Source organism: Vicia villosa, unplaced genomic scaffold (genome assembly GCF_029867415.1).
Source record: "Vicia villosa cultivar HV-30 ecotype Madison, WI unplaced genomic scaffold, Vvil1.0 ctg.000977F_1_1, whole genome shotgun sequence".
Taxonomy (NCBI): domain Eukaryota; kingdom Viridiplantae; phylum Streptophyta; class Magnoliopsida; order Fabales; family Fabaceae; genus Vicia; species Vicia villosa.
Genome location: NW_026705441.1, coordinates 424,207 through 448,932, shown reverse-complemented (window position 1 = coordinate 448,932; position 24,726 = coordinate 424,207). Strand labels below are relative to the sequence as shown.

Here is a 24,726-nt window from a genome sequence, read left to right as displayed (position 1 = left end):
GGGAGATTTTTGAGTTGTGTAGGTGAAATTTTGAGATCCATGAACTAGGTCAAAATGCACTATTTTGACTTTTTGTTGACTTTTTGATCCTTGATGAATTTACTTGATTTTTTTTGGTCAAATGACTTCAATAATCATATGTGGATGATATTGATCCTTAAAAGTCATGGTTTAACCAAAAATCCCAAAAGTCAAAGGTGATCTTGTACAGTTGACTTTTTCCAAATGAAGTGAAATTTTGGACTTTGGTAATGAATCAAGTCCTTCTCCTCAAATGAGTGATATGAATGGATTATATTGAGGTAATAGAAGTTCTTGAATCATGTTTTGAATGGTGGATCCATGTCCTGATTAAAAGTCAACTGTGCAGTTAAATTAGGTCAAAAACCATAATTGTCGACCAGATGAAATTGATGACTGTAGATCTTGAATTGAAGTGTAATGCCCTATGGATATTTTCATATGGATTATTTGAAGATGATTGAAGCCTTTGAGTGATGCCCTGGAGCTTTTTAGGGTTTCCCAAATGTGGTCCCTGATTGCAGTCCTTGATGGGTTCAAAACCCTAGTCTGGTGATCTGAGCAAACCTGAGTCTTGATAACTGGTGTCTAATCATTTATAGGTAAATGAATGAATCATTTGAGTCATGTGATGGTTTTAGAGGTTATTCTCTTGTTGTTTGATCCTTTGCCTGAGTTCTCTTGTCTTTGATCATCCTCGATTAGGTACCAGATAAACAAGTGACTGCTATGAGTACCTGTCTTGAATTTGATGAGATGTTTGGAGGTGTGACATATCAGGGGGGTAAAAGTTAGGGTATGACACAAGCTTCCTTTGTTTTTTTGTGAATATTTCAATTTATTTAAAATACACATGAAGGCGCATTTAGAGTCTCAAGGAAAACAAGTTTGGAAAGTTGTTGTAGAAGGTCCTTTTGTTCCAAGAACTGTTGTTAATGGTGTTGCCTCCATAAAGCCTAAAGCATCATGGGATGAAGATGATGAGAAAAAGGTCCTTCACGACAAAAAGGCAATTATTCTTTAAGGTGCACTTAGCATGGTTGAATTCTTTCGCATTTCGGCATGCACAACAACAAAGGAAATATGGGATACATTAGAATAAACTCATGAAAAAATCAATAAAGTGAAAAGATATAGATTGAACACGTTGAGTCAGGATTACAAGTAATCCAGAATGCAACCCGAAGAATCAATCCTCGACTAGCAGAAAAGATTCGTGCACTTGACAAATCATTTAAAAGCACTTTGTAAGACTCTTACTAATGATGAACTTAATCTTAAAGTGCTTATATCTTTAACCAGGGAATGGAAACCAAAAGTAATGACGATATCCAAAAAGAAAAGTCTATCTTCAATGACTTCTTCAACTTTATTTGGAAAAATTCAAGAATACGAGACAGAACTTGGAAGACTTGAAACCCATGAAAACCAAGAGAAGAAATCCAAAGGAATTGTTTTAAAAGCTGACTCAAAAGAAGTTGAAAAAGAAAATAATCTGGTAGAAGAAGAGAACTTCATGCTTCTTGTAAAAAGGTTAGGTAAATTTTGTCAATAATAATAGTACTAACTTTATGAAAAAGAAGAAGTTCTTTAACAAGAAACATGCCTCCACTTGAACACAAGATGTAACATGATATGAATGTGGGAAACAATGGCACATAAAGCCGGATTATCCAAAATTTGGAAATAAAAGTTTCAATAGAAGAAAAGAGTCAAAGCCTAAAAAAAGCCTACATTGCATGGGAAGATAATGAAGTGGGTTCATCTTCCAATTTAGAAAGCGAAGAATTTGACAAGTCTTTGATTCTATGATCACAAGGGCATAACTCCCTCAATTTTCAACATTTTGAGTGCTTCTTTTTGCAAACCATTCTCCTTGACACCATTAACCACTTCTCTTTACAAGCCAAGAGGAGATTTTGTGAAGAAAGTCATCAAATTTTGTGAGAATACATTTGTTGATTCTATGGTGCAGTAATTTTGGTAAAATAGTTTGTTAGATTGTTTTTCCTAGATGTCAAAGCAGATGCCTTGACATTATAAGTTGCAACAATTTCTATTTTTAGGGTTTGGTTTGTCAGTTGCTTAATTGACTGTGCATTTTAGCTGCGTTATTTCCTATAGCTCTTATGGGTGTTCTATATCCTATTTAGTAATTGTCCCAAGCCCATGACCAGGATTACTAGTCTCTGCCAATCTATAAAGACTTAGCTAATCTTTATTTTCTAAGGTAAGGACTTTTGATTCAAGTTGCTATGTTCTAAGAGTTCCATATGTGTACATTCACAAACCTGTAGGTGTTGAATGTTGTTTGATCTTCGAATCTTTTAAGACAGGAGATTATTTCATCCTCGTAAGCTATTAAGCATCGGGGAGTGGCTGTCTTAGAAGAGTGGCTTCCAGTTTTCTTTGATCTTTTATTTTGTCACATGGGATTGTGATCGAGGGGATTTGAGGAAGGCCTCATACCTAGGTAAGTCTTAGGTAGAAGTCATAGGAAGGGTAGTGATTAAGTGAGAAATCGTAAACTGGGACTGTTTAGCTTCGAATTGATACTATCGTATATTGATTTCATCCATGGCTTGGTAGCCCCCCAGAGTAGGAAGGATTGTTCCGAGCTAGATAAACATAACTTTGTGTTCTTTACTTTCTGCACGATTATTATTGCTGCTATCATACTTGTTCTAATTGTTAAAGTGCTCAGATATTGTGCTGTTACATCGCATTCGACATCACATATCTGATACTAGAATTTCAATTGGTATCAGAGCAGGCACTTTGCTCTGCATTTGAGTGAGATCTATGGAGGTTACTTTTTGGTACGATGAACAAGGAAGTTAGATTTCTGAACAGACTACCTGTTCTGGATGGAATCAATTATGATTATTAGGAACCTCGCATTGTGGCCTTCTTGAAATCCATAGATAGCCAGGCTTGGAAGGCAATTTTGAAAGGGTGGAAACATCCTGTTATTGTGGGAAAAGACAAACAACCCACGAATGTGCTGAAGTAGCTAAGGATGCATGGGAAATTCTAAAAAATGTTCATGAAGGCACATCCAAAGTGAAAATATCAAGACTTCATCTGCTAACCACCAAATTTGAGAACCTAAAGATGAAAGATGATGAAAGTATCCACGGCTTTCATATGAATGTCATGAATCTAAATTGGCGAGAAAAATGCTGAGATCTCTTCCCAGGAGATTTGATATGAAGGTCACTGCCATAGAATAAACTCAAGACATCAACCAGTTAAAATTGGACAAACTTGTTGGATCTAAAATTCTGGTATAGCAAAACTCAGATGTCCCATAGGATGTCGAGACATTTGGTCTGTTATCAACAACATATGCAAGATAAAAACAGTTAAATTAGTTGCTGAAAAGTAAAGTGCTCACTGTTGTACCCCAATTTTTGACCACTGAGATCCCACCATATCTTAAATATCAGGATCATCGTTATCATCATAATCATCATGCATTCATTATTTGTTATAAAAAAATACAAAAAAAAATTGTTGTTTGTTGCTTGTGCCCCAAGACAGGAGACTGATCAAGAAGAGACTGGGAAAATTAGGGTTTTGAGGCCCACAAAGGAATTCAACATTCTTCTATGATTCAAAGAATTTTATAATCAATATCAAGACCCAAGGATGGTTCAATGCAAGATCAATCACCTTCAAGTTCATCATAAGCTCCAATTAGGGTTTTTGACCTAATTTCACTAGAGGGTTGACTTTTAATCAGGACATTACTCCAAGACTCAAAACATGACTCAAGGGCATAAAAATCAACATTATAATCAATCCATATCATTCATTTGAAGAGGAGACCTTGATTCATATGGAAATCACAAAACTACAGTTCATTTGGAAAAAGTCAACAATGCAAGTCAACCTTTGACTTTTGAGAAAAATGGTAAACTATGGAATTTTAAGGATCCAAATCATCATCATATGGATATTGAAGACATTTTATCAAAGAAAATTCAAAGAATTAATCAAGAATAAAAAATTCAACAAAAGTCAAAATTAGGGTTTTAAGTGAATTTTGACCTAATTTTGGGAACATCAAATTTTGCCTACAAATTCAAAAATCTCCAAACATGAAAGTTGTAGGTCTTGACAAAACAAAAAACTTACCACAATGCAACTTTTGGCTAAAAGTGACTATTTTGAGAGATTTTGGATTAAGAAGGTTTATGTCTAAAAGACTTGGAAAAATTCTAAGTGTTTTCACCTAGTTTTTTCTTAACTTTAAGCCCTTTTTTCTCCATGATCCCAAAGGAGTTTGAGGAAAATTTTAACAAGTGAATTGAATTATGTAACAAGGGCTTTCCAAAGAGACCACTTCCATGAAAATCCATGGCTTGATCAATGAGATATGATTTTGTGAAGAATGTACCATGAACACTTGAATTCAAGAATGAAGATGAAGAAGTTATGAACCAAAACCATTTCAAATGCAAATATTATTTTCTTGTAGCCCTAACTTGTTCCAATCACCATAATCAGAAGATTACACTTGCTTTTGAGCTAATCCAAGTGTTTAAGACATTATCCAAGTGATCATTCCATTAATGGCATAAAGGTCACACTTCCATTCTAGAAAAGCATTGCTTTTGCAAAGTCCACTCTTCTTGAGCCTCCCCCATGTCTCCTCTGTAGAAAAAGCAACACAAATCCAACAAGAAATCTCTATAAGATTAGATCAAAGTCCTTGTAAGCATTCTTAAAGTTTGTACCTTCCATTGAAGCCATAACTTTCTCATTTCTTCACAAACAAGCAAAGAGGTACAAAGATCACATTTGAACTCAAAACTCTGAAGTTTTTCCCTCCACAAACCCTAATCCTTACCTATAAATAGAGAGTATCACTCCCTTGATCAAATACACCAGAATTCTCCAATTCACCTATCACTTGAAATTCTCATTTTTCCAATCTTTGCATTTTCATAGTGATTTTGAGTTCGATAAGTTGTGGGTGTCAACCAATGGTTTAGATAGCTTATAAACATCATTTAGAAGTTGTCCATACCTTCCTCAACCTCTTAAAGGTCTCCTAACCAAAAATCACCTTTTAACCTCCATTAAAGGTTCCTTCAAGCTCATAACTTACCAAATTCCAAACCAAACAATTACAAACCAAATTAGCCTTTACAATAGTTTCTATTAATCATATAGAAGCTATACATAACCTTGAAACACTTACCAAAGGCCCCAAATAGAAAATCATCTCTCAAATTTCCATTGAAAGACCTCTTTGAACCAAAGTTGTGACTTTTGATTTGGCTCGTGCGTTCTTGGATTTTTTTGTGTTGGATACCTTCTATATCACATGTAGAAGCTATCCAAACACCTGTTTTGGATCTGTAACACCTAGAACATTGAGTTCTAGGCATAAATTTTCTTTCTTGTAGGTGGTATCGGGTTTAAAGCTTTATTGGACATCACTGAAGGATTCCAGGTCGTTGCAGCACCTCTGAAGTACCTCTAACACAAGTCACAATCTCCATTTTCAGAGGTATCAAACTCAAACTTTGGTATATCTGTTTAAGCACCATTTTGATATGTTCTTGTTACCATTCTTCTTGGAATAATGTGAGGATTAAAAGCCCTAAGGTTTTAGGACCCAATTCTGTGTTTCAAGGATTTAATTTGAAATTTAAATTTTAGGGTTCATATTCCTTTTCCAACAATTCATGTTCATCTTTGATTGTTAGTGTGTGTAAATTACATGGTTGTGTTCGTGTCTTTATGCTGATCACATTGATGTTTTATTTTGTTAAATTTAGCAAGATTCAGAGAATTTTGATTTTTTGCCATAGTTGTTGTTATTGTGTTTCAACGAAGAAGATGAAGTCTGTTTTTGTGGGAAATTTGAATTTCTATGCTTGTTTAAAATATAATCAAATGGAGTTGGTTGCTTAACGAATACATCGTTTCAGCATATTTGGTTACCACTCTCGTACCTAGCGCTTGTGACCCACAGGTCTGGGGTTCAAATCCCCCTCGCCCTAGACCTTTTTGTTTCTTTTATTTTTCAGTATTTTCCAACTTGTTTTGCGTTATAACTCATTGGGCTCACACTATAATGACTTGTCACGCGCTGGCCTAGTGGTGTTAGTTTTGTGGACTGTCTTAGAGGTCCTAAATTCAATCCCTAGTGGCTACACTCCCTTATTTTTTTACCACTTGTTTTTATTAATTTTATCAAACTTCAAAAAATCATCAAAAATATTAAAATTAACCTTTTTAATCCCTTATTTTTTGTGTGATTTATTTATTTTGTGTATTTTCACATTTTGTTAAAAAATCCCAAAAATATTTAATATTTATTTATTTAAAAATTAACCAAAAAAAATGTCTTTTACATTAAAAAATCAACTAAAAATCATTTTGTTTTGATTATTTCTTTCAAAGAACTTTTTGTATGTTTTGTAAATATTTGTTTAGGGTTAGAATAGGATGTCTTTGAGTTCTTCATGTACCCTTAGACCATTTCACTTAAAGAAATTGGTGTTAAAATCAATTAGGTTTAGGTGTTTATGATTAAACTCTAATTTGAAACCCTAATTCAAAAACTTTAGGTTTAAAACCCTAACCCAAAAAGAAACATGTTGGTCTTTGTTTATCCATGATTAATTAAGTTTGTTATCTTGTACATACTTGTTGATTTAATCCTTGTTTTGTACTTAATTGTTATTTTAACCATTATCTTGTTAATTTCTCTTATGTGTTGTTTATCTAACCCCTTGTTTATTCATCATATCAATCACTCATCATTCATACATGATTTTGAATCTAAGGGTTTTAGATACATCCATATCTCTTATTTATTATCATAGTCACTTGTTTGTTCTTGTGTCACATGATATCCTACACACACACTTGAGGTGTCCATTGTTGATTGCTTAAGTTTGTTGCTTTTGTCCAAAAGGATGGGAATGATATTGACTAAAACTGTCAAGGTACTCAAACTCCCTTTCCTATCTCTCTTATCTTGTGTTTTAAAGTATTGTTAAAACTTTTAACTTGTTTGTTGAAATGGTTTAGTATTGTTAAAGCTTAACCAAACCCTTTTGTTTTGAAACCTTGGTACCAAAGAATAGAATGATTCTCTGTGAAACTATTCTTAGACCATTGACCCTGTATTGTTAAAGCTAGTTCTTTTGTTTTAAAACCTTGGTGTTAAGAGAAGAATTATTCCCGGAGAAACTTCTCCTAACCCATTGACCTTGTATTGTTAAAGCTTGGTCCCTTTTTATTTTAAAATTGTTAAGTATTTTAAAGCTTAACCTTTTAAACTTATTGGGTATTTTAAAGCCTAATCTTTTTCAAAAAAAAATGTTTTGTTAAGTATTGTTAAAGCTTAACACCCAAAAAGATTTTGGCCACTTTGGCCCCCCTTTTATTTTCCTTTTAAGAGGAACTAAAAAAGCTCTGACTTCCCTTTTCTTTAAAAGGGGTATATAGGCCTGAGATGCGATGTCTTATCAAACTCACTTTCAAAAAACTTCTTTTCCCATCCCCACCCTCTATTTTAAACAAGTTTCGCATATGATTTTCAAAAGGTATGTAAAAAAATTAAGACAATAACATTTTCAAAGAGGTTCCCATTGAGTACCATGGATATGAGGGGTGCTTAAAACCTTCCCCTTGTATAACAAACCCCCTCACCCAAATCTCTGTTAAGTTTATTAGTTTTGATTTTAAAAAATTTTGTGGGTTTTATTCGCTCTTTCTCCCTTTCTTTTGGAAACAATAAAGTGCGGTGGCGACTCTGTTTTAAAAAAGTGATTAGGAACCTTATACATATGATTAATTGTTGTTTGGATGAACTTTGTTTAAATAAAAGTGATTTTATGAATGCTGTCAAAATTCTAGTTTCTTTTTCCAAAATTGTAGAGGGCGCGTCACACAGTGGGGGCGCGTAGCGCACTATTGAAAACTGAGAGAAACTTTGTATAGAAGGTAGCACGCTTGGTGCAGTGACTTGGGCGTGTAGCGCAACATGTACAAAATTTTTGTGAATTTTGATTCTTTGACTTGGGGTCTTGTATGCTTATGATTTAAGATGTATTTTAATAATTTATTCACTAATGTTTGGATAGGTTTTGAATCGAAAATTAACTAATACATAAAACTTGTGTTTTTGTTATGTATAATGTGAATTGGGTGGATGACATGAATTAGCTTGTGTGATATATATTATATGTGATCCTTACATGCTATATGAATGACTTGTTTAATGATAAATGTGTGTTGTGCAACATTTTGGTGGATAATTCCAATTGTGCGAATTATTTAATATGCTTGGATAATTAAGGATGAGTGATAATCTTAATTTAAAATAATGTGAAATGTTGCGCATGCATTCATGGGGAGTTGGAACTTTGATTTGGCTTTGAATCTTGTGTGGAAATAGAGGCGTCCTTGTCCCTTATGTGGAATGGAAGTAGTGAACTATGTGTTCATATTTTGAGGGCTTTGGTCTTGTCCGGATCGGAAGCATGGCTCTGGTTCTTGAGTATAGAATCGAGAGCGAAGAGTTTGATACTCACGTGGTAGCACATGCACGAGTCTCATTAGTTACATTTCGAGTCACATTGTTGCTATGTGATTGTTTGAATTGTTATGTGTGCTTATGTGATAATTGGAAATTTGTGTTATGTGCAATATTTATGGAACCCATTTAAATTATGAAGTTTGATGGATGATTATGCTATTGTATGCTATATTCGTTGTCGTATTATATATATATATATATATATATATATTCATAATGATTTGAATTCTCACCCTTCTGTTTGAATGATGTTCAACGTGACATCGTGAAGGTTCCGACGAGTAGCTTGCTTGCACGAGGATTTAGCCGAGGAGCTTATCGGTTATTTCATTTTGATTTAGGTAGTGAGTCAATACTCTGATCATGTAACACTGGGGGATATTTGAACTCATGTTTTGGATGTTTTGATTATGTTTTCTTATTGTATTCAACATGATATTGTGGATGTATTATGTTGATGACATTGTTGCCCATTGTTGGATTCATATGACTTATAATGATATGATAAGGTTATTATGATTTTGGTAGATGATTATAGTATGGGATATAATCATTGAAATGCTTGAGGATTGTTATTCCGTTGCGGTATGAATATTGATGAAACAGGAAGTTTTCAAATTGTGTTATAAATATGATCAGGTGCATGTTTGTATGTTTTATTTTGGGTTTTCATTGCTATGGAAATAACATGTGACACATTCTTATTATATGCATGTTATAATAATCTGTGAACATATGTATTTATTTGGAGTTTAGAAAAGGGGTGTTACACTTATCACTCACCAAAATCAGAAATTAAATTCATATCTTCAAGCCTTCCAGTTCTAATTTCTTAATTCTATCTTCATCCTTGAACTCCACTGAGCTAACCACACCATTTACAAGCCAAATCGTGCTCAAGATTAAGCTCCCTAACTTTACTTTCAGAGCTTCAAACTTGAGTTTCAACCGGTAACAATTCATGATCATTTTGCCTCAAACTAGTTCCTATTTTGTTCTCTATCCCTCCCCGAAGCTTAAGCTTCTTCTGGTTTTGATTTTGGTTGAGTTTTAAGCATTTCATGGTGATTTTAACTTTTTCAATTTATATGGTTTTTCTCAAATCGAGTAAGATGTAGTTTGAATAAATTTTCCACGAGCTAGTGATTGAGATTGTCTTGAAGAGACGAATCCAATAATACCACTCGTGAATGCTAATTTTTCCATTTGAGTAAGCTGCAATTCGTTTTGATTTCGTTGACTTTTCAACATTCTGAGGTTGAAGACAATGACATGGATGTCTTCAACCAATCAAAACACGCCACGCTTATTTTCAAAATCTAATTTAAATGTGATTCAGTGCTTTATTTATTAATGACCAAAACATGCACACCGTGTCAGATCCATTGGATTTGATTATTTACGCGTTTTGACATTGATAAAATGGTCCACATTATTTTAGTTTTATTATATTTTTCAAAATTGTTTTATCTTAAAAAATTAATAACTCTTTCATTTTAGTTCAAAAGAATACCAAAGTTTTTGCTAAAATTCTCTATTAATTTTCTCTTTCATACTACATTAAAATTTGTTTTTGGTAGCGCTACAAAGACAATGCTTTTTCCCAAAAGTGCTTCTATAAGTTTAAAAAAAATAAAAACTAAAAACTGAAGAAAAAACGTTGCTAAAGGCTGACTTCAAAAAGAACTTTTGAAAAGCGCTGCTAAACGATGTTACTGGTAACACATGCGAAAGTGCTTTCTGAAAGCGCGGCTAAAAGTGAAATTTAGAAAGCGCTTTCATAAAAGCAATGCTATAAGAAAGCGCTGCTAGAAGCCAGTGAATATAAAGTGCTTTCTGAAAGCGCTGCCTTAGGGCTTTAATTTAATAAAATTTAGTAAAGCCCTAAAATTTCCAAAACTTTCCAAAATGCATTTTCAGAAAACGCTCAGCCCTCTTCGCGATTCTCTTTGTTCCTACCACAATTTTCTTCCACAAACCTCCAATTTTCTGAAACGCGCTTCCACGATTTTCTTCTCCGACCACGTTTCTGACCACGAACCTCCGACCGCCAGTATCTCTTTCTCTGTCCGGTAACTTTTCTTCTCCAATCATTAACTTTTCTTTTAAACTCCTTTTGTATATTATTGTTGAATGGAAATTATTGTGTGAAATTTTGTTGTCATTAAACTGAGTGAGAGAGATTGATAGCGGACCGAGAGAGAGAGAGAGAGAGAGAGAGAGAGAGAGAGAGAGAGAGAGAGAGAGAGAGAGAGAGAGAGAGAGAGAGAGAGAGAGAGAGAGAGAGAGAGAGAGAGAGAGAGATAGTTTAGGATTGTTGTTCTTCATGTAGATGAAAAGCTCTTAGGTAATTTTGATGCTGAAGAAGCGATTCTTGTGATATTAAATTTTCTTATGTGATAGATATTTTTTCATATTTTATTTTTTATTTTACTATTTTTAGCTGTTTTTGCTTTGTTTTCTTGATTTTTATTGGTTTTAAAATAGTTTTGAGATTCCAAAAATCACCAAAATTTTTCCTAAAAATATTTTATAGTTTTTCTCTCCATCTCTTTTCTCTCGATTTGTGGGTGTAAGTCTAAATGAATGCATTATGTAGAGGCTATGATCATATCATTCCTCTGGTGGGTCATTAAGATGAAATCCTATAATGGTCAAAAGAATTTCATCAGGACACTTGGTTTTGTTTTTTTATCCATTCTCATCCCTCTTCATCTTATTCCCATTCTTTTTCTTGTTATTTTACATGTGTTGTAAATTTTAGGAGAAAGATTTACATATCATTTCTCTAATTTGTTTTAAACACATAAAATAGTTATTGACCGACCTTGTTGTAGGGTGACTTCTATATAAGTTACTTAGCGATTGCTTAACATAGCGCTAAATTTGTCTCATATCAGAAAATGATTATTCGTGGCATAAACCTATATTTACAAGCCCAAAGATGGTTAATTATTTGGAAATTAGCTCAATACCTTTGAAAACTTGTTGTTATGAGACTTTGATTTTATCAATCATCCAATGAGTTTTCATCAACTTTGACGTAAGTTCATTATACAACCATTATTGATCATTCACTTTGACAACTAACTTGTAATCACTAACTTCTAACTTTATTGAAATTCTGGTACGTCAGACATCAGATGACATGTCTAGACATCTGATCCAACATTTAGCGCATCAATGTATAAACATAGCAGACTGAAAAAGCAATAAACAACACATGAATTGTTAACCCAGTTCGCTGACAAACACACCTACTATGGGGGCAACCAAGCTAGGAAGGAAGTTCACTATCAGTAGCAACAATTCAAAGCTAAACAATCCCACTTTACAACTTCTCACTTAATCACTACCTAATGACCCTTCTACCTAGATCCTCTCTAGATATGGAATATCTCTATCCCACTTCCTAATACCGCAGTGATGTTGTACAGTTCTTTAGTCCTAGGAGCTGTAGCAACGACTAAATCACTCTCCTAATATTGATAACATTCTTCAGCATACTAAACTTGAAGTTACTTCAAATCTTACTTCAACAACACCTCACTTCTTACCTACAGGCTTTGGGGTTCATATGGTAGCCTTCCCACAACCCGGGAGGTTTACCTTGACAAACCCTAAGGATTACATCTTGAAAATACTCGATTGTCCTATCTAAACTCAGGTTACAATGCTTCTATTTATAACATATTCTCAACTGGATTTGGGCTTCTAGTCGCAGCATATTTGCTGTTACAAATTAGTAAAATCTTCTGCTATATAATAGGTCTTCAATCAAATCTTTATAAATTGTCTCCAATTATAGCATGTCTTTATTCTTCAATATTCTTCTTGATTCTTTTTTACCTTTTCTTCTGCGCCAATTAGGATTTGCATAATATTCTTCTGAATATTCTGCATCTGTTTAAATCAAACTGAATCTTCTTGAATCCAACTCAACAAGCGCAATGTCGAATGCAACAAGTCTCGCCATATTCTAGGACATGATGTTCCAGATGTTGAGTAACTTCAACACATGTTTCCTCATCTTCTGTACGTGTTCATATACAAACATACTATATTCCATTCTTGCAGCTAGTATTTGTTTTACAAAAATTAATGCCATCTCTAATAATACAGAACTTACAATCTCCCCCTTTGGTATATTTTTGGCTAAAACAAATAGAAACAATTACATTTAAAACTCAAGGGATTACAATAATAACCCAACCAACAGTAGTCCTTAGTAACTACTGTCTACCACAACATGGAGATCTTATTCAGAGTTTTATGTTGTTGAAATATCTTGTTCGACATCTTGAACAACATTCTGAATCAGCTCCATTTGCTCCAGATCTTGAACACCAAGGTACAACAACCTCAGGATTGTTAGATAGAAAGTCCTGAAGTCATTTGGTGTACATGAGGAAGAAGATGCACAACTCTCCCCCTGAATCGAAGAAATACCTTCATGATATGTAATACTAGGTACACAAATGGTGTAACTCAGATCACAAGTCACAATAATTCTTCATATCTCATAAAATAAATCACAAACCGACACCAGACAGCCTTATGATAGAACATTGTTTTCGAAATGTTTGGATATCTGATGTGAGTATAATCTCCTGGTTGAGCATCTGAGCAATACACCCTTTCTCCCCCTTTTTGGCCAAAAATTGACAAACAAGGCCATCACAAAACCAAGCCCAAGTACAACTTACCCATACCCGCATGAACCTCATAATGATCAGCACTTTCACACCGTGAAATGGTGAATAGCAGAAGGCTCTATAATTAAGCTGATAGGAGACTTAGGAAATAACGATCCTTGAAAAATATGACTAATTGATTAGTCAAGGAAAACGTTATTTGAGGAGAAAACCACCACAGACCAATGTGTACCGTCCAATATCTTTGAATGCCTTTAATAATGTTGGACAGTTTCTTCTGAGAAAATAGAACATACACGTGCGTAGTCAAACCCAAAACTATTACAATTCCAATATTGCCTTTTGACTACCTTTTCTGGCTGTGGACCAATTCTTCTGGAAGAACCAATTTCCTAAGATAGCGCATGCAAAGTCACGGACACGAATTTCTGACAGAGCTTTGATGTTATCTTCCAAAAAGTTTCTTTGCTAGCTTTTAAAATAATATATTTTCAAAACATGGCCTGACATCTGGTCAAACATTGCCTCTCATGCCTTAGCAGCACATAAACACAAAACACTATAGAAAGATAAACCATTGCGTGAATTAGTTCAGGCTAGCTTCTTATACAAAATCCTCCATTGCTTAAATAGTCATCAACTCCTTTTCTTTAGTTCTCAAGATTACTACTTTTTCTTTAATCGGCTCAAGCTGAAATGTTAATACATTATGAATGTTACTTAGCACAGATACTACCATCAGTAGTAGCATATGCATAAACATCACAACTGTCGGTAGTTGTGGCTTAGAGAAGGATAACCATCAGTAGTTATCAGGTATCATTAGTATTACAATCATCAGTAGTTGTAGTCATTAACATAAACCACAAAAGTTTTAAGTGAAAATGGAGCATATGTAGTAGTCTTGCAGCAATTTGATAACCATCAGTAGTTATCATCAGATTTCATAGGTACCAACCAGAAAAAATCAGAGTTTATTTTTCCTGCCAACTTATGATTAAAGACGTAGATACATCACACTCCCCCTGAATGTCAGAACATTCTTTAGAACATCCTTACAAAACAACTGCATGGACAGACTTAAGACTCTCATGTCAACAATATGTCAACACAAAACTAGCCTCAGCAACATTCGTTTCTCCCCCTCTTTAGTCTAAACTTGACAAAAGGTAATAAGAGAAAAAAACTCAAAAAAACTTAAAACAAGAACAAGCAAGCCCTAAGAAACAAAGAGTAAGTCTAAGTTTTTCCTAAAAAGAAGATTACCCCAGGAAACTAAGAGTAAGTCTAGGTTCCCAAAAACGAAAAAAACTCTAAAAAAATCAGACAAAAAAATATATACATAATTACCTCCACACCAGATACTCTTGATTAGGAATTTCTCACATATTCCAGAACAAATGTTCCCAGCTAACTTGCTACACAAGGTCCAGACTATCACTATCTGTAAATTAAAGTAGAAGAACCCCTTCTTCATCAGCCATTCAGCTTTTGCCTTTAATATGATAGCAATCATGTTTTTCCAGAACATGTTACTATAACTAAGATCAGATACAACTCCATACAATTAGAAATGCCATTTCTTACACTATTGTTGATTTCCAAGATCTTCTTTTACATCCCTGACAGCTGATAAACCTCATAGATAGAATTAAACTCTTAGAACTCAGCACAGTTATAACACCTTCTAAATCATGATATTACATTGGACAAATACAAAGTCTCCCGTCAATGTATTCACCACACATGACTAGACTAACCTTCTCTCAAAAGGTAAAACAATTCTCCTCCACACATATGGAAATTGCTGACCCGGCCTTCTTTGTTTCAAACTTCTCTATGATTCACACACACTTCCTTGGCTGAAAATACACATTTGAGATGATGCTTCAACATCAGACCTGGCATTAATGTCAAACACCAGCGTATGCCATATACTACGGCTTTGGAGGAACATCCATAGTATTTCATACACAACTCCTTGTTGGGGATACAAGAGCTCACACTTCAGCAACTGATCAATTATGTAGAAAAACCAGCAGCTGTCACCATACACCAAAGAGCTTCTTTATAAGCAAGTTTCAGACCACCTGTCTGACTTTGAGATGTAAGGTGTTATCCTTCTCTATCAAAAGAGGAGATTCCCTCTTCAGGTCGATCACAATAACCATGTCATTTTCTAATCATCATACCATGAACAGAATTCCCAGACAAGTCTGCTTCTCTCATTCTTCAGCCTCGAACAATTCATCACAAATAACTTGGATGATACAATTTGATCACTGGTTGACTCACATCATGACAGTAAGTTAATTTTCCAGAATATTAACTTAAATTAGGTTGATGCATCTCCATTGCACACAACTCCTTGTATGTCCCTCCTGACTTATCAAAACCAGAGTTTCATGTTCTCAAAGACTTGACAAGTGATATCAAGTTTGAGGAAACAACCTCCATCCTGTTTGAGAGAAATACCAATCGTACATATCGAGGAAATTAAATTCTCAATACAATGATGTTAAGATATTATATCTGATATCTCAAGAATCTCCAACTCCATATTTGGGATTCTTCATCATCTAATGCTATGAACTCCTTAAGAATCGCGCATTCTCCTCCTTAATCGTAGCACAACATGTGGTTAGTGCACACCCACACAAAGTTCTCTTAACCGAATCTGTTCTATGGCCACAAACAAGATTCCATAAATCTGACTCCTTTGATCAGAAAGATCTCCTAGATATTAGAGAAAATTTCCTAGACATATGAAATTTACCTTCATATTCAAAAACCTGGCTAAGATAAAAAAACTTTCTCTTGAACACTGAATTTCAGCCTTTGCACTTCCTACTTACTTGAATAAAAAATAAACTGAACCAAGAAGTAGATAATTTAGTCGACCATCACCCAACCAATCTAAGACATGTTTTCTGGACAAACATCTTAGACACACAGTCCAGATGTCTCCTCTTTCAAATTAGGAGTAGGTTCCAAACATATATGATCATCACACATTTGTGCAGCACCCATAACATCTGTTATGTAGCAGGAATCCGCACACCTACTAACATAATGTTGCAACATCCTGTAGGACATTAGTTCCATTCTTATGGAACACAAAAAACTGGGCTTAGTTTTGAAGTCGTCCCTGCTTAAAGAAAAACACAACAACCCTTGATCACCTTCAAGGTTCACAAAAATCCAAGCTACTGTGACAACAAAAACAACAAGACTTAGAATCACTTTCCTAATTAGGTCAAGTATTAGGAAGACCCTTTTAGAAACCAAAATAAATGGTTATGATCATTCTTCAACAGTCCGTCAAATATAAATTAGGATTCTGAAGAGATATATCAATCACACACTAAAGTGCCTTTATGAGTGGACTTGAGAGATAAAACTCAAGTATCGTTGGCAACTTTACACAGATGGTTGAAGAAGTCTTGCACGTATCCTATCATCATAGGATAAACCTACTGAGGAAACCAAACCCTAATGCCATATCTACCAGCGTTCCAACAACTACCATGCAGCGGAAACATACACCAACCTCTCCTAAACATCCTTCAAGCACAACAAAAACTCCTTGTACGCAATCACCATATTCCAATTTCAAGCAACACAACCTTAGGTTTGAAAATAAATCAAATCAACACCATAAACCATAATGGCTTGCGGCACACCAGACACACAACATAGTCCATCCTCCACTTCAAGGGACTATGTACACAACAATAAGAACATATTTTGTTCAAAAAACTTTTCAGTAGATCCTTCTACCTTCACTATGTACCAGAAGTATCCCCCTTGGATCTCATCCCGAACCAGACAAGATGCCTGCTCTGATACCAATTGAAATTCTGGTAGGTCAAAATTTAGATGACATGTCTAGATGTTATACCCCAAAATTTGCCCGCATCTTTTTTCAAGAAAACTTCAATCTAAAAATTAAGAGTTTCATATAATCTTGGATTTTCACATCCTGATTTATGAATACTTGATTTTTAGAATTTTTTCTTATACAGTATTTTGGCTTGCTGTTGAATTTATTCTTACGCAAACGCCAGTTACGGTTTATTACTTCACACACGCTATTTATTTGATATTTATTTACAGATAAATAGTACTGACACAATTGGTACAGAGTTAAATCTTTTGCAGGCGCAGAGTCCGGGATTCAGACTGTACTGGTAACAAGTAAATTATTATTAATTTTTGTTTCCCACTAACTTTTGTACTATATTCCATTATTTTCAAAATCTCTTTTCAAATCTCTTTTTCAAAAATCAAATCTTAACTTTATTCTACACATCTCTCTTTTTCCCAACACTATCATACACTTTCTTTCAAATCTTACTTCCACTCAAATTTTCCTTTTGTACGGAATCACTTCATTCCCCAACGTCTCTATCCCTCTTTTCATTCTATAAATACCTCAAATATTTTTCATAAAATCTCACATCAAATTCTAAATCATTTCTTAAATTTCTACTTCATACCCATTCTCTCTTCCTCCCCGGCAAAATGGCGAAGCGGATGGAAACGTGTTTTCTTATGGTCATCACCATTGCTACGGTGATCATGTCTTTCTTTTGTCTACATAGTCCTGAAAAATATGGACCTGCGATGGTTACACTCCCGATCATCTATTTTCTGTTGGTCATAGCATGGGTTATTAATCGTCATTCTTAAAGTTTGTCGTATCTCTTATTTTCTTAAATGTACCGTTTATTCGTCGTACTGTTCATTATACTATGTAATGTTTGTAATGTCAGTATTAAATGTTGTACTATTTGTCATACTGTTGCTTAATTATTCAGATAATATTTTGTGTGTTTTCCGCCAGTTAAATATTTATTTTTCTGTGCATTAAATGATTTTCAAGGTTATTATCGGTAATTTTGCTCGCATACAGTAAATATTAATTATTTATTATGTCTATGTTTTTTAGCAAGTAATGTAAATAAACTTTCATCTTTCACATAAAACAAAAACAACAAAAAGAAAATTAACTTTGACTGTTGATTTTTCACTCTAGCTGTTACATGCCTGAATAGTCAGTTGACAGTCAAACTGCTGACAGTACAATTCTCCGTGTTTTGTACCATCAATCAAATCAAACTTTTGCATTTCCAAATTCCAATATTTTTGTCCTAGAAGTCTTCTGAATATCACATGATTAGCGGAGACTCAACACTGCACAAAAATCAGGTACGCTTAACTGTCTCCTACACAAACAGTCCTTGATTAGGGTTTATTGTTTTTTCAGGAGAAACAAGTTTTTGAGACCTCAAATGGATTTCATGGACCTCCATACATCTCAAAGTACCATCATACAAATTTTCAAACTTCAATTCACTCAGACGCACCGTCAGCAGCTCAGACAGTCAAAAATGAAATTTTTTGTCAACATCCATATTTTGTCAAAGGATTCATCATTTGATCATTGGATGATCATAATTCATCAAGGAAAGATCAAAAATCAACAAAACCCTAAGATTCAAAATTAGGGTTTTCTCCTAAAAAGTCAACTGAACTTTGACTGGTCATAACTCTCTCATCCTTCATCCAAAAATTTAAAACCAAACCTCATTTTGAAGGAAATTCAATTATCTTTCAAATGCAATTGGTCCCATGGTCATTAGGTTCACCATTTGAAAAATATGAACCAAGACATTACAGGTCATTTTCAAAGTCAACAAAAAGACACTTTTTTCAAAAGGATACACAAGGAGCATCAAAAATCATTTTGACATGAGACCAAAGACATTGGTTATAGGACTCTTTGAGGTTTCCAAAAAGTGCAAGATCTCCTTCATATGACAAAAATTGAGGGATTTACACCTTGTTGAAGTTGGCTAAATTTTGGGAAAATGCATAAAACCAACATTGCTCAAAAATGTATTCTTTCCAAATGGGGCCAAGTTTTCATAGTTCAAACATGTTTACCATGATATAATGGGCCTCCCACGACCAAGACAAAGCCCACACCATTTTTATTCATTTTTGGTTTAATTTTATCCTATTTTAAGATTAAATGAAAATGGAAAATGAAAGGATAATGCATAGCTTAGTTTCTAAGCATGAGTCATCAAAGAATCTTTAATTTTCTGCAGAAGATTGAAGTACAAGGCAAGAGAAGTGAAGAGGAGCAAGACTTGGTCAACAATTCAAAGATTTTTAATATTTAAAAATCAAGAATTCAACAAAGGCAATCAATGCTTCTTGGCTTAGTTTCTAAGCACCTCTTGGCCTATAAATGAAGCTGAATACTTCAACAACAAGACACACACGAAATTATAGCCAAGGCATAGCAAGAAAAATCACCAAAATTCTCTCAAAATTCCATAACTTTGTAATTTTCAATTTCCATATTCCAATCATTATCAATACAAACTATCACTTTCAATCATCTCCTAAGGTGGCATAGAATAAGAATGAACTCATAATATGGTCCTATAAGAGTTATAACACGTGTATAGTACTCTTCACTTTCATACATAATTAATTTTCATTTTCATACATTTAATCAATATCAATGTAGTCTAATCATTCTAATGAGTTCATGAGGTCCCATAAGGTAGATCTGGCCCCTAACATGTTAGCTCCCACGTGAGAATCATCCCATGCCATTAACAAGTGCTCATGCATGTTCAATCTTCAACTCCATCGAACCCATGGCTACAGCGCTCAAACAGTGAAACTAATGCCATAATTGGACTCAGAGCACCCTAATTAGGGGATCTGGGTCATTTGTTACTCTTCCTAACGTTTGTTCTTGCAGGTTTGTGAAGCTACCAAAAATGGTGTTTTTTATCGTAAAAATAGAGGGGGTTTAAAACCGCCGCTATGTTAAAAAATGAAGGTGACGGAGGTTGAAGACGACCACGCGTCCAAGCGTGGTTCGTCAGTCAAAGCTGACTCTTCCCTCCGCTCGCGTGGCTCCTCATCATTGGCAGGTCAACTAGTCTTCCATCCACGCGTGCACTTGTGGGTCCCAGTCAGAAAGTTTGAATTCTCCTTGAATTCAGCGCATGTTCCCCACCATCATATCATGTTCCCTCACGATCTGAGCCCTTGGATCATCTCAACTTTTCATCCAACGCACCAGACAAGTGGTCCATACCATGGACTCATCAGCATCACACACCTGATTATTTTACTTTCTATTTTTCTATTTTTATTTTAATTTCCTTGCAAAATTAATTAAAAATGGTTTTAAAAATCCAAAAAATACACAAAAATATTTTTAAGTTTCTAAAATAATATTTTATTTTCTGATATAAAAATATTTTATTTTTCTTCATAATTTAAATATTTTGTATAATTAATTAGATAATATGCATATATTTATCTTTTAATTATTTTCAACCAATCAAAAATCATTAAAAAATTGTTCTTTATATTAAATATTGTTTACATATCATAGGCTAATTTTGTACATATTTAGAATAATTTTCTCTTTAAATTTTAATTATTTGTGTAATTATTTATATAATTATGTGTTAATTAACTTAATCAATTTCAAATCAATTTCAAAAATCCCAAAAAAAATTAGTTTTGTTTTAAAATTAATTAACAAGCATTTTGAACATATTTTGAACTTAATTTTTAGGTTTGAAATTTATTTTCATCTTTTTTCCTCATTTTAATTTAATTAATCATGCATTAATTATAATTAAAATCAATCATAAAAAATCCAAAAACATTTCTTTTATTTTCTTGCAATTGAAATTCCTAGATAAATGTATAGGTTGTCAAATTCATGTAAATAGCGTAGTTTACATTTCCTGCACAATCGATGTAATAGCGTAGATTTACTTTCCGCATTTTAAATTCCAGCACATATAAACCGCGTGTATGCCAAAGATAAAATTGAATCGTTAGATCACTAACTTCAAAGATAAAATATCTGAATCCAAACACAATCACACTTGCACCTCTTAGGGTAATCCCTTTCTCATTCTTTTCAAAATCAAAATCAAATTCTATTATTTCAAACGCAAAATCGAACTTTTGTTTATATCCGGTGAAAGGATAGATTTTTAAAGGAAATAGGATAAAGACCTTATAACTCAGGGTAGACCTCCTAATTTGCTTGCTCAAATCAAAACAAACAAATCTCTCATATATCATTGTTTTTCAAAATAAAACTTTCAAAAAGACAATACTTTGTATATATCCAAACAAGGATCATTACGAAGTTAACGTTCTTTTTTCAAAAACATCTTTTGAAAGATAAAAACACTTTGTATACATTCGCACAAGGATCATTACAAAGTCAATTTACAAAGGTATTTGGAACCACATACGAGCATTTCAAGGCAATCGAAAAGTAATTGAAAACAAGTGAGCTAAGCAAATTAAAGAGCCCATGGATAACCATGGATACAAAGGGTGCTAACACCTTCCCTTTGTATAACCTACCCCCTTACCCAGAATTTCTTAAAGGACTTTTTTCTGTTTCTTTTATAAACCTTTCCTTAATTGGATAAAATAAAAGGTCGGTGGCGACTCTCTGATTTTCAAAAATACAAAAGCAGAAACAAAAAAGAGTCAGTTCGCGTATCTCTCCACGAGAGGTATGGCAAAAAACCGAGCGCACGACAGAACTAGCGACTCCACTGGGGACACTTTCTAAAAACAAAATGTTTTCAAAAGAGGTTACCTTTAGAGAATAGATCATTCCGATGTTTTCAATTGTTTGACTTGATTGCTCTATTTTTTCAAAGGTTTGTTTGGGTATTTTTCTTGTGTGAAAGATTCTAACCCGAATCTCGAGATACCTTAAGTATGTGACAATAGACCAAGGAAACTGTACGGCATGTACCGATACGGTTGATCTGGTAGTCACCGTTAGTGCGATACTTTGGTTTATACTGATGTCCCTTGAAAACGATCAAGGAGTATATTAGGCTTCCGAAATGTCATTAAACACTAATTTGTCTTAGAACCTTTTAGTTGAACTTAACTTGTGGCCTATTAAGTGGCTAGCTTTGAAATTGATCGAAGTTAGTTATCCTCGAGGAATATTTTGATCGGCCATCCGAGCGCCGTATTGAGATGTTACCTCCAAGGATCATAGAACCCGAATACTATTCTAGGACTGGTTTTAACCAACTCAACTTCAGTGGGGAGGGTATCACCTATGGACTTCATGCAAGCCTTTAAACCTAAGGCTTTTGTTTGATTTGTTTTTGTGTGCCACATGTTTGACATCATAACATCATAAGCATCATAAGCATATCATTTTTTCACTAATCATTTCAAGGATCAAAGAGTTTACCTTTGTTATTGCAGGTAATGGCTCCCGCCACCAGAGATTACATCCGAATCAACATCTCAACGGTGCCATCTGAACTAAAAGACTTAGTATCAGAATTCCCCAGGAATGTTCAATTCACCGAAAAGCACGGTCACCTACTCCATTTGGTTACCTTAAAATTTGAAGAAGACATGATACGGGTCATGTTCCAGTTCTTTGATCCCGAACATCATTGCTTCACCTTTTCTGATTACCAGTTAGTACCCACTCTGGAAGAGTTCTCTGAACTAATTGGATTACCTGTTCGAAATCAATTACCTTTCACTGGTTTAGAAAGGATTCCAAAACCTGAAACCATTGTTGCTGCTTTACATTTGCGAAAGTCAGAAATCGAGTCCAATTGGGAAACAAAGAGTGGAGAAGGGGATTGAGTTCCTTGAGCTGAAACAGGGGAATATGTCAGTGACAGAGTATGCTGCAAAGTTCACTGAGTTGGCTTAGTTCTACCCGTATTATGAGGGAGCGGGTGTTGAGTTTTCAAAGTGCATCAAGTTTGAGAACGGATTGCGCTCTGAGATTAAGAAAGCTGTTGGGTATCTGAAGATTTGTATCTTTCCTAATCTGGTTGATAGTTGCAGGATTTATGAAGAAGATCATAATGCACATTACAAACTTGTCAAGGATAGGAGAGGCAAGCAGAACCGTAGCACACCTTATGATGCTCCAGTTGGAAAGGGAAAAGCAGAAGTGGCTAATGGCAAGAAAACTAGTGGGGGAGGATCTCCTGCTAGCGTGGTTTGTTTCAAATATGGAGAACCTGGTCACAAGAGTGATGTGTGTACTGCTGGGGAGAAAAGATGTTTCCGTTGTGGTAAGACAGGACACGTAACTACTGATTGTAAGCATAAGGAAGTTATCTGTTTCAAATGTGGTGAAGAAGGGCATATTAGTAGCAAGTGTCAGAAACCAAAGAGGGAACCAGGCAATGGAAAAGTGTTCGCTTTAGCTGGAACTCAGACAGCTAAGGAGGACAGGAATGCCGGAGGTGCATATTTCATTAGTAATACTTTTAATTACTATCATTGATTATTGGCGTTGTTAGTTGTTTCGTTGTTCCTGATTGCGTTGAATGATTAGTACGTTAGATTTAAACCTTGTTGCGTTTGATCGTTTCGAAGGAATGATAGTTAGAGTGTTGTCAAGTACAACTTGGTGATCGGAGAGTTGGAGACTAGAACGAAGTTAAGGATGGTGGTATCGGATGAATTTTCGAGGACGAAAATCTTTTAAGTGGGGGAGAGTTGTAACGCCCGGAAATTCGATTATTCGCTTAATTTAGATGTTTAGAGTATTTAGTGAAATTTTCGTATTTTGGGACGATTTAGTCGGTATTAGTTCGGGATAGCGGATCGATAATTAATCGAGATTTTTAATATTTTTAGTATTAGAAATATTATTAGAGTGTCGTGTATTATTTTGGGAATTTTTAGAGCAAATTAAATTAGACCGTAAAATACGAGGTGATAAGTAAATAGGGAGTTTTAATAAAATAAAATTTAGTTGGGCTGAATGTTATTTTCACGTGTGAGTTAGTTTGGCCTAAATTAGAAATCATGGGGCATTGGAGGTTTTAACCTAGGCTCCTAAAACAAATAATTCAGTATCACCATATTGAGGAATAGAAAAACGGCAGAAGGAAAAATAGGAAAAACCAGTGAACGTGAGGAAGAGGAATCTTGGGGTTTTTCGGTCGGAACGATTTAGAGCAACCTTTGATCCAAAAGGTAAGGGTGGGGTTCTTGCTCTATAAATAGGGACATGATGGATTGTATGTGGGTTTGGGAAATTTTAATTGTCTCTATGTTTTCGATTGAATTCTCTATTGTGTGTGAAAGTTTGCATGATTTACTGTGTTAAATTTGTGATGCTGAAGTTTGTTCGATTTATATTGATTAATTATGTTATGAAATTAGGTCTGTGATGGTGTTATAAATTCTGTGTTGATAGCGATGAAATTTGTTGGAAGTGAAACTGTGTTGAGAACCGAAACTGGGAAGATTTAGCTTAGGGACGAGGCCCCCTTGGTGCGGGACGAACGTCCCTTAGTGTGAAACAAAAGTGGGAGACCCATTGGTATGAAGGGGCGCGCGGCCTTAGTGGATGCAGTTGAGGGACGGGTGTCCCTTGCTTGGGGACGGGTGTCCCTAACCCATGTGCTT

At 34.6% G+C, this 24,726-nt stretch overlaps 1 protein-coding gene across 1 annotated transcript; it reads left to right on the top strand.

The window, feature by feature from the left end:
- The first annotated feature begins 874 nt into the window (after nt 1-874).
- Nucleotides 875-23,593, top strand: LOC131632651 (uncharacterized). Its single transcript, XM_058903392.1, has 3 exons — nt 875-1,030; nt 1,274-1,554; nt 23,146-23,593. The coding sequence occupies exons 1-3, from the start codon at nt 875-877 to the stop codon at nt 23,591-23,593; spliced, it is 885 nt and encodes a 294-aa protein (XP_058759375.1).
- The last annotated feature ends 1,133 nt before the right edge of the window (nt 23,594-24,726 follow it).